Source organism: Colobus angolensis, unplaced genomic scaffold (assembly GCF_000951035.1).
Source record: "Colobus angolensis palliatus isolate OR3802 unplaced genomic scaffold, Cang.pa_1.0 Scaffold185, whole genome shotgun sequence".
In the NCBI taxonomy this organism is placed as follows: domain Eukaryota; kingdom Metazoa; phylum Chordata; class Mammalia; order Primates; family Cercopithecidae; genus Colobus; species Colobus angolensis.
The window spans coordinates 596,526-607,494 of NW_012114988.1; the positions used below are offsets into that span (position 1 = coordinate 596,526).

General features: G+C 49.2%; 1 protein-coding gene across 2 annotated transcripts; it reads right to left on the reverse strand.

Moving 5' to 3' along the window:
* Nucleotides 1-5,424: 5,424 nt before the first annotated feature.
* On the reverse strand, nucleotides 5,425-8,177 carry LOC105510226 (chromosome unknown open reading frame, human C1orf64). Of its 2 annotated transcripts, XM_011939894.1 has the most exons (3): nucleotides 8,034-8,159; nucleotides 5,769-6,196; nucleotides 5,425-5,722 (listed from the first exon to the last, which is right to left on the reverse strand). In XM_011939894.1, exons 1-2 carry the CDS (start codon nucleotides 8,113-8,115, stop codon nucleotides 5,769-5,771), a joined length of 510 nt encoding a protein of 169 aa, XP_011795284.1. In that variant the 5' UTR covers nucleotides 8,116-8,159; the 3' UTR covers nucleotides 5,425-5,722. The 2 variants fall into 2 exon arrangements, with proteins under 2 accessions (XP_011795284.1, XP_011795283.1); XM_011939893.1 differs by having other exon boundaries at nucleotides 5,425-6,196; nucleotides 8,034-8,177.
* Between the last annotated feature and the right edge of the window lie 2,792 nt (nucleotides 8,178-10,969).

The following is a 10,969-nucleotide window of genomic DNA, read 5'->3' on the forward strand; positions in this document are numbered from 1 at the left end:
TGTAAAATGGACCAATCAGCAGGATGTGGGTGGGGTCAGATAAGGGAATAAATGCAGGCTGCGGGACCCAGCAGTGGCGACCTGATTAGGTCTCCTGCCCCAGTGTGGTAGCTTTGATCTTTCATTCTTTATAGTAAGTCTTGTTGTTACTCACTGTTTGGGTCCATGCTGCCTTTAAAGGCTGTAACACTCACAGCGAAGGTCTGCAGCTTCACTCCTGAAATCAGCGAGAGCCCTTGAACCCACCAGAAGGAAGAAACTGCGGACATACGTGAACATCTGAAGGAACAAACTCTGGACACACCATCTTTAAGAACTGTAACACCGTGAGGGTCCACAGCTTCATTCTTGAAGTCAGCAAGACCAAGAACCCACGAATTCCGGACACACCACTATACTCCAACCTGGGCGATAAGAGTGAGAACCTGTCTCAAAAAAAAAAAAAATTACTTTTTGTATTTGACATCTTTCACCTAGCATAATGTTTTCGAGATTCACCTATATTGTAGCATGGGCCAATAATCTGTCTCTTTTTAAGGCTGAAACATACTCTGCTGTATGGCTAGGCCACAATTTGCTTACCTTTTCATCAGCTGATGGATGCTTGGGTTGGTTCCACCCTTTGGTTTTGGTGATTAATGTTGCTCTGTGCACTCGTGCAGATTTTGTTTTTTTCTTTTTGAGATGGAGTTTCGCTCTTGTCACGCAGACTGGAGTGCAATGGTGCAATCTCAGCTTTCTACAATCTCTGCCTCCCGGGTTCGAGCGATTCTCCTGCCTCAGCCTCCTGAGTAGCTGGGATTACAGGCATGCACCACCACGCGTGGCTAATTTTATATTTTTGGTACAAATGGCGTTTCACCATGTTGACAAGGCTGATCTCGAACTCCTGACCTCAGGTGATTGACCCACCTTGGCCTCCCAAAGTCCTGGGATTACACCGGCCACCATGCCTGGCCATTTGTGCAGATTTTCACATAGACGAATGTTTTCACTTCTCTTGAGTATATATCCAGGAGCGGAATTGCTGGGTCCTCTGAAAGCTCCATGTTTGTTTGAGGAACTGCCAGACTGTTTCCCAAAGTGGTTGTACCATTTTACATTCTCACTGATGATTTTACTTAATTTATGGTTAATGAAGGGACCAGTAAGATGTTACAACCAGTTCAAAGAAGAAGACAAAGAACAGATGATATCTGTAGGTCAGGGAATATTGAAATGAATGCACAGAGGTAACACTGACCTCTTCCACAATGGGGAAGGAGAGTCTACTGGACTTGAACAGGACAGGACAGAATCTGCTTGTCTGCAGACAAGAAGTATGTTGCATTTCTATGGGCTAGTTACAATAGACAGAGTTGTAAAATAGCTCAAAGGCAAAGAAAAATGCTCACCCCCTGGAGAATCAGACAATACATAGATGGTATTGGATATTTTTTGTGATTTTTTTGCTTATTTCAAATTTTTCACACCTCTGTCACCTTGGGCCTAAAGGAAATAATGTATACAGTGGTCAATTTCGAAAACAAAGTGGCTTGAATAGGTTTGAGTCCGCAAACAGAATATACCAGGCCCCTGCTTTGGTAGCCGGCGCCTGCTTGTCAGGGCCCCCTTAGTTGCCCTCACCCAAACTAAAAAAGTTGAGTCTAGAATGAAAGTTTACTAGCCTGCAAAATAGCTCACTTTGTCTATTCTTAACAGCTTGTTTGACTACCTAGGTCATTAAGTGAAATACTTGAGAAAGCCCTAAACTGACTATGATTGCAATGTATTGTGGGCTGCAACAAAATGCAACAAGAAAATCGTAAAGAAAACACCTAAAACTCTTACCCAACAACCAATAGGCGACATCCAGGAAGATTGTGATCCTACAGTACTCAGCCTACGAGGAACCAGGGGAGGGACCTGCGCACTAGGGGATAAATTGCTTGTAGCTGTGCTGGGTGTGCCTGCCCACCAGACACCTGATCTTGTAAGACCGTCATTAAAAGTCTCTCTTCCACTATTGTCCGTGCCTCTGAGTCCATTCTTTGGGTTTGGACAGGTAAGTTGGTTTCTCACAGGGCTGATGACTGGTCTTACAGCTCACCTTCCCAGAGCAACTTCATCACCAACCTCTATACCAATGCAGCCCCACTGCCAGCCTCAGCTTCTGACCAGAGCTCCAATGGGGAATGGGCCACCATCTGCCTGCATCCCCCGCCCCCGGCATGTCCCACAGTCCCTCACGCGACATCTGCCTCCTGAACCTGTCATCTCCCCATGTCCCCACTGGCTTCTCCACCTGTGTGTTCCGTCTCAGCAAGGGCACCACCACCCATTCAGTCCCCAGACACTCCCCACACGCTGCCAGGTCCCGCGCTGGGTCATTTTTCACTCACTTATTGAACAGCTGTGACCAGTGTGTTCACAGCACAGTACGGGACTGCAAGCGCAGTGTGCAGTCACGCTGCCTGAGGTTTGCATTTAGGCTCTACTGGTTTCCAGTTAGCGATCTTGGGCAAAGTATTCAACCTCTCTGTGCCGCAGTTTCCTCTGTAAAATAGCAAGAGAAATCATGCCAACCTCACGATTGGGGTTAGGTGAACTGATGAGGTGTGGGGTGCATATTCAATTGCCCTGTAATGACGACAGCTATAGTAACTGACGACATCAATAGTAATGACGACAGCTCCCTTTCCAGAGCGAGGATAAGTGGTATAAGTGCCTGGTTCCTCTGAATCCTCACCAAGACCCCCAGGGTTCAATTCTGAAATGTCACTTTGCTGGGTGCCTGGCATAAAATAAACATTCATTATTCCAGATGAAAGGAGTATTGGTTAGAATGAGTTTGGCTTCTGAAAAACAGACCCAGCAGGTCCACACCTTCCTCCCTGTCCAGGCCTGGACCCAGTGTCCTCCAGTCTGATGAGAGGGCGACACCTGCTGGTGAAAAGCTGGCTGTGCAGCCACAGGCCGCCTTTCTCCTTGAGGGTCTCAAACTCCCTCTGCAGTCTTGTCCTTGGGGCCTTCAGGAGACTGGAATGGGCATATGTCACCCAGATTGTACTGTAGCCTCTTCTCTGGTCCAAACCATTGCTCTCTTTTGTCAGGATTAAGACTCAGCCTCCTGTGCCTCCTCCCCTGCAGGCAGAAGGCCGGGAGGGATCCTTCTCAAAAGGTATGTCTGGCCATGACGCTGTCTGCTCACAATTTCCAGCGCTGCCATCTGGGAATAAGATCTAAGATCTAAAGGTCTTGTTGCAGCCTGCCAGGCCTCACCTGATGCAGCTCCTGCCACTTTTCTTTTTTCTTTTTTTTCTTTTTCTTTTTCTTTTCTTTTTTTTTTTTTTTTTGAGACAGCCTTGCTCTTGCTGTCACCCAGGCTGGATGGAGTGCAGTGGCGAGATCTCAGCTCACTGCAACCTCTGCCTTCCGGGTTCAAGCAATTCTCTTGCCTCAACTTCCCAAGTAGCTGGGATTATAGGTGCCCGCCACCACACCTGGCTAATTTTTGTATTTTTAGTAGAGATGGATTTTCACCAAGTGGGCCAGGCTGATCTCAAACTCCTGACCTCAGGTGATCTCCCCCCCCCTCCCCCGCCTCGGCCTCCCAAAGTGCTGGGAGTACAGGCATGAGCCACCGCACCTGGCCTTCTGCCACTTTTCTGATCTGTTTGTTTTGTGCGTGCACATTGCCTGTCTCCCCAACTAGAGGATAAGCTCTTTCGTGGCTGGGCCTCATTGTCTTATTCATTGCTCCATCGCACGGTCTAGCCCAAAGCCTGGCATTCAGTGGGTGCCCAATAAATACTTGGTGAATAAATGAATGAGTGACGATTACCCTAGCCAGACTGAATGACTGCTCCTTCTGCCCAGAGCACTCCCCACTTGCTCCCCCACCCCCACCCTTTCGTATAGCTTAGTCACTGGTCAGATCTCATTTTAGGCATCACTTCCTACAGGAAGCCCTCCCTGATCTCCTCTCTCCGGAGTGGAGTGGTTGCCCTCCAGCATCATTCTGTGTTGCCCTTACTGTGGCACTTCTCAGAAGTTATGGCAATTGTCTGCCTTCTTTCTGGCTTCCCCCACCTGGCTGTGAGCTCCTTGAGGCCAGGGTTACACTTATTCTCTGCGTGCCCTCTCTGCCTAGAAGAGACGCTACCAGGATGAGAGGGTATATACCTCACAGTTAGGAGCAGGAATATGGGCACCAGGCTTGCCTGAGTTCTAATCTCAATGGTACCAGTCTATGGAACTTTGAGTCCATTCTTCAACCTCTCTGTGCCTCAGCTCTCTAACCTATAAAATGGTGGCAAATATAGTACCCATGTTGTTTATGTGACACAGAGTAAATGGTCAATACGTGTTAAATGTTAGTGGCTATTATTTGTAGGAACCTAGTAAAATAGTCATTGAATAAATTAATGACCAGGTACAGTGGCTCACACCTGTAATCCAAGCACTTTGGGAAGCTGAAGCGGGAGGATAGCTTGAGGCCAGGAGTTCAAGACCAGCCTGGGCAGTACAGCGAGACCTCTTCTCTACTAAAACTCAAAGAAGTCAAGCTGGACAGAGTGGTGCGCCTATAGTCTCAGCTACCCGGGAGGCTGAAGCAGGAGGATCACTTGAGCCCAGGAGTTTGATGCTGCAGTGAGCTGTGATTGTTCCATTGCACTCCAGCCTGGGTGATAGAGTGAGACTCTGTCTCTAAAATAAATAAATACATAAAAACTCAGTGATTTTTATCTGGGAGCCTTGAGACTGACTTCCTTAAATAGGTTGATTTAGGGTTTTTTACAGTGCTGTGCATCTCTTAGACTTACAGACACCCTCACACCACACCAGTAACCCCACCTCCTACTCAGGGAACACAGTTACCCTGAGGGGTGAACCCCCTCCCCTAACCTTTTTTTTTTTATCCTTAGAAGGCAGCATGAGCCTGGTATGCAGTAGATGCTCAATAAATAATATGGCTTATTTTCATTCGTTCAAATATGATACTCTTGTTTCTGAGCACCTCCTTCCCTTTTGAGAGGCCAGGTCCCCTTATTTCCCACCTCAGATCCCCAGATTCCACCTGGGCTGCCTTCTGGGACGGAGTCTTCTGGGAGCCAACTTCCCTGAGCCTCCCAGCCCCCACTGGCATGCCTTTGCAGTGACCTACACGGTTCGCCTCTGAGCCAAGATGGCAGTAAGAAACCCGCTGCCCCTCCCCATCATGCTGGGGCACTCTGACCTCCTCTCTGGCCTGCCCTGGGGTAAGATGACAGCAGGTGACCCTGGGGAGGGTGGATTTTTTCAGGGCTGGCCCCTTCTCATCTTTTAGATCGCACTTTTTTCCCTGCGCAGAGAGGCCCTTCCCAAGCACTGCATCAGGGAAGGTCTTCACCCCAATCACTCTCCATCTAGCATCCTGTTTCAGTTCCTGCAGAGCATTCGCCACTGTTCAAAATCATCTTTATTTATTGGGTTACTTTATTTATTGGGTTACTTTATTTGAGTTCCCTCTACTCCAAAAATACCAGCTCCAAGAAAACCATAGTATCTCCCCAGGACTTTGCAGGGCCTGGCATGTAGAAGATGTACCAGTAATACTTGCTGTCTGAATGAATGAATAAGGCGGGTGCCTTATCCTGCCTCTGCCACTCGATGGATGTTTCAGATGTCACTTAGCGGATCTAATTATCTTTCCTTGGCTCAAGCACAAAAGACTCCTGCTTATCTGGGGAAGCAGGGCCAGGCCCTGGGAATTGCAGCCTCTGGGCATCAGAGCCTGGCCTTTCCAGCTAATCTGCCTGCCCACAGACACAAGAGGAGAGGGCTTTCAGCGAATCCTTGACTGTTCCCCAAGTCGAAGACCTCACAGGCACAGCCTTCACGGGTTTCTCCTTAGCCTCAGGAACCTCCTGGGGGCAGAGCGGGCTGACCGGGAAGGAAGCTGAGGCCGCAGCCCCTTTGCAGAGCGGCAGGGTGGCCCTGGCCTGGGCAAGGCATCCCCCACCCATGGGGGTCACCCGAGTCAGATGGGGCCAGTTTTCCCCACAGAACACAATGTAGGTCTTCATTGGTGGGGTGACAAGCCCTTGACGGGGACTGGGGGCTTGGGGTGGTGATGCGGTTGCTGCCAGGGAGAGCTGCTTCCCCTGGGTGCAGTCAATAACAAAAGTCAGATGAGCCGTGGGGACGGTCTTCTGATGCCCAGCCAGCTTCCCACCTAGAAGGGAGGAAGAGACTGAAAGTGAGCACAAGCAAGGGACGTTTTCCCCCCGAGACAGGGTCTCGTTCTGTCGCCCAGGCTGGAGTGCAGTGGCACGATCGTGGCTCACTGCAGCCTCAGCCTCAGGGGGCTCAACCCATCCTCCCATCTCAGCCCCCTAAGTAGCTGGGACTACAGGCTCATGCCACCACACCTGGTGAATTTTAAAATTTTTCGTAGAGATGAGGTTTCCTATGTTGCCCAGGCTGGTCTCAAACTCCTGGACTCAAGAAATCCTCCTGCCTCAGCCCAGTCAGCGCTGGGATTACAGGCGTGAGCCGTCGCACCCCACCAGGACATGGTTTCCTGAATTCATTTGTTTATTCTTTTTTTTTCTTTTTTTTGTTTGAGACGGAGTCTGGCTCTGTCGCCCAGGCTGGGGTGCAGTGGCCGGATCTCAGCTCACTGCAAGCTCCGCCTCCCGGGTTTATGCCATTCTCCTGCCTCAACCTACCAAGTAGCTGGGACTACAGGTGCCCGCCACCTCGCCTGGCTAGTTTTTTTGTATTTTTTAGTAGAGATGGGGTTTCACCGTGTTAACCAGGATGGTCTCGATCTCCTGACCTTGCCATCCGCCCATCTCGGCCTCCCAAAGTGCTGGGATTACAGTCTTGAGCCACCGCGCTGGGCCCATTTGTTTATTCATTCGATGGGTTTAACTGAGTTGGTTGATACACCAACAGAGGAGGACAGTCAGGGTTTAAGTGTATGGATTTCAGCATCAGAGAGACCTGAGTTCAAGTCTCTGCTTACCATCCATCCATCTGCCTTCCAGGAGCACAGAGTCCACCATGTCAGTGCCTTTCAACTTTGCTGTTCCCATGAGTTGCCTGGGGAGCTTGTTAAAATGCAGAGTCTAGTGCAGTGGGCCTGGGGTGGGGCCTGAGACTCGCATTTCTAACAAGCCCCCAGAGGATGCGGATTCTGCTGGTCCACGGACCACATTATGAAAAGAAAAGCACAGTCCTCAACCCAAGAGAGGAAAGCCCTGGCCATCTTTCCAGGTGAGAAAACTGAGGCTTAGCCTGCACAAGTGTTGGTAGGTCTTAGGGAGCATCTTGCTACTCTCCCCCTCCCCACATAATCTTGTCCAAGCCTCAGAGAATCCCATCGGTACCTGGTGGCATCTGCCCTGGCAATCCCCCAGCTCAGATCCCAGCACAGGGAAAAGGGATGGACAAACCAGCCAATAGATTTATCAATGAAGCAGGTGTCTGAGCAAGTGTATCTGAATCTAAAGCCTGTGCTCTTAAAAAGGGAACTTTTTGAGTTACCCAAATACACATCCATTCTTTTAGCTACGTGCTGTGAACCACGACGTGGGCTCAGAAGGAAGCTTATGTTCTAGTAGGTTGGCTAGCACAGGAAATAAAACAAGCCCGCCCTTGGCTTGAGAATCCCAACAACCCGAGGGAGGTAGCATGTTTGCCATCAGACCCCCACTCCCAGTTGGTCTTTCTTTTTTTTTTTGAGATGGAGTCTCACATTGTTGCTCAGGCTGGAGTGCAGTGGCACAGTCTCAGCTCACTGCAACCTCCACCTCCTGAGTTCAAGCGATTCTCCTGCCTCAGCCTCCCGAGTAGCTGGGATTACAGGAGCCCCCCACCACACCATACATTTTTTGTATTTTTAGTAGAGACGGGGTTTCACCATGTTGGCCAAGCTGGTCTTGAACTCCTGACCTCATGATCCGCCCACTTCAGCCTCCCAAGTGCTGGGATTACAGGCGTGAGGCACAATACCCGGCCCCCAGCTGGTGTTTCTGTGGGGCTGGGGTCCCTTTGCCACCTCTTACCAGAGCTGGTCTCCAGGTCCGTCTCACGGATGGTGTCTTTGAGGTTGGCTCTCCAGTCCCTGCGGTCTTCTGAGGGGGCCATGTGGCTACTTCGGCGCCTGCTAAGCTCTGGCAGGAGGGGAGCTGTCCTCGGCCACTCTTCCAGGATGTGGCTCCCCCACTGCGGGACCAGGCCTTTTATACTGACCGGATCCGGATTCTCTGAGTACGTTCCACCAGGAGCCAAAGGAACCGGCCCAGAGCAGTCAGAGGATCTCTTTGATCAACAGGGTTATGTCAACAGGATTATTGTTGGGTCAATGGGAGGCAGGCCTCCTACCAAACAGACCAAACAGACACGATTTCTTCCAACTGAAGCTGCTTCCTGATTTAGGTTAGGCCTCTGGAACCTTCTCATCCAGCCTCAATTTCCCAAATCTCAGTCATTATCCAATGGTTCCACCAGTTTGTTTTTATTCCCTGTCTAGGAACTATATGTAATACTACTTACTTCACATGTCCTTGAAGTCAGCCAACTGTTTTTACTGAAAAAGAAGTGCACTTGGCTGGGCGTGGTGGCTCATGCCTGTAATCCCAGCACTTTGGGAGGCCAAGGTGGGTGGATCACAAGGTCAGGAGATCAAGATCATCCTTGCTAACACGGTGAAACCCCGTCTCCACTACAAAAAATTAGCCGGGTGAGGTGGCAGGCACCTGTTGTCCCAGCTACTCCGGAGGCTGAGGCAGGAGAATGGCGTGAACCTGGGAAGTGGAGCTTGCAGTGAGCCGAGTTTGCACCACTGCACTCCAGCCTGGGCGACAGAGCGAGACTCCGTCTCAAAAAAAAAGAAAAAAAAAGAAAGAAAAAGAATTGCACTTTATTTTATGTATGTATGTATGTATGTATTTTGAGACGGAGTTTCGCTCTTCTTGCCTGGACTGGAGTGCAATAGCACGAACTCAGTTTACCGAAACTTCCACCTCCCAGGTTCAAGTCATTCTCCTGCCTCAACCTCCCTAGTAGCTGGGATTACAGGCATGAGCCTCCGCACCTAGCCTATTGTATAATATTTCTGCTACTGGCCCAGATGAAAGAAATGCACTTTGAAAAGAACTTTGGTATTGCTATACTAAATAGAAACAGTATCACTTCCAGAAATAAGAGGTACCTATGCCTGGTAGCCAAGTTAGCCACCAAACATGTCCACACCCTCATCCCCAAAGCTTGTGAATATATCACCTTACTGGGCGAAAGGGACTTTGCCGATGTGATCAAGAGTATGAATTTTGAGAAAAGGAGATTATTCTGGAGTACGTGGGTGAGCTCAATCTAATCACATGAGTCCTTAAAATTGGAGAACCTCAGCAGGCGCAGTGGCTCACACCTGTAATCCTAGCACTTTGGGAGGCCGAGGCGGGCAGATCACCTGAAGACAGGAGTTTGAGACGAGCCTGGCTAACATGGCAAAACCCCATCTCTACTACAAATACAAAAATTAGCTGGGCGTGGTGGAGCACACCTGTAATCCCAGCTACTCGGGAAGCTGAGGAAGGAGAATCACTTGAACCTGGGAGATGGAGGTTGCAATGAGCTGAGACTGCACCACTGCACTCCAGCCTGTGTGACAGGAACGAGACTCCATCTCAAAAAAAAAAAAATTGGAGAACCTCTTCTGGCTGGCTTAGAGAGATGTGATAACAGAAGAAGGCCAGAGAGATATGAAGTGAAGATTCAACCCTCCCTTGCTGGCTTTGGAGGGGGAGGACGGGGTCCTGAGCCAGGGTATGCCGGTAGCCTCTAGAAGCTGGGAAAGGCAAGGAAAGTGATCCTTCCCTGGAAACTCCATGAAGAAACCTTCATGCCAACACCTTGATTTTAACCCAGTGAGACCCACGTTGAACTTCTGACCTACAGAGAAAAAATTTGTGTTGCTTTAAGCTGCTAAATTCTGATAATTTATTTAGTATCCATAAAAAACTAATACACTGTGCAAATAACAAAGAAAAATTTTTAAAATTAAATTTTAGCTAAATGTTGTTGCCTGTGTTATGTGACTTAAAAAGTAACTGGGTAATTTATATCTTACTACAACGTCTTGCTTTCTTCAGGGTCTCACTCTGTTGCCCAGGCTGGAGTACAGTGACACAATCATGGCTCATTGCAGCCTCGACCTCCTGGCCTCAGCAACCCTCCCCCCTCAATCTCCTGATTAGCTGGGACTACAGGCTCATGCCACCTCACCAGGTTAATTTTTTAAAAAACCTTTTATAGAAATGGAGGGTCTCACTATGTTGCCCAGGTGGGTCTCGAACTCTTGGCTTCAAGTGATCCTCCCATCTTGGCCTCTCAAAGTGCTGAGATTATAGGTGTGAACCACCGTGCCTGGCCCACAGTTTTTGTTTGTTTGTTTTCTTTGAGACGGAGTTTCGCTCTTGTCACTCAGGCTGGAGTGCAATGGCATGATCTCAGCTCACTCCAACCTGCAACCTCCGCCTCCCGGGTTCAAGCAATTCTCCTGACTCAGCTTCCCGAGTAGCGGGGATTACAGGCATGCACCACCACGCCCAGCTAATCTTTGTATGTTTAGTAGAGATGGGGTTTCACCATGTTGGCCAGGCTGGTCTCCAACTCCTGATCTCAGGAAATATGCCTGCCTTGACTTCCCAAAGTGCTGGAATTATAGGTGTAAGCTGCTGCGCCTGGTCCCACAATTTTTTTAAAGAAGTAACTGGACACGCGTGATAGCAGGCACCTCTGATACCATGGGACAAGAAGGTACTTCATGTCTGTGGTCTCCAACTCCAAAACTCCTAACCCCAGTTTAAATATGAGAAAAACGTTGGACAAATCCAAACCGAGGAACATTCCGTAAAATCCATGTACAATCCCCAAACTCTCAAGATCATGAAAAACAAGGGGAGACAAAAACTGTCCCAGGCCAGAGGGAACTAAAGAG

Excerpts from the sequence above, each read along its gene's own strand:
- LOC105510226 (XM_011939893.1), bottom strand. The coding sequence starts at position 8,115 with ATGGCCCCCTCAGAAGACCGCAGGGACTGGAGAGCCAACCTCAAAGAC. Across the intron at positions 6,197-8,033 it reads GGACCTGGAGACCAGCTCTG|GTGGGAAGCTGGCTGGGCAT; the intron begins GTAAGAGGTGGC and ends CCTCCCTTCTAG.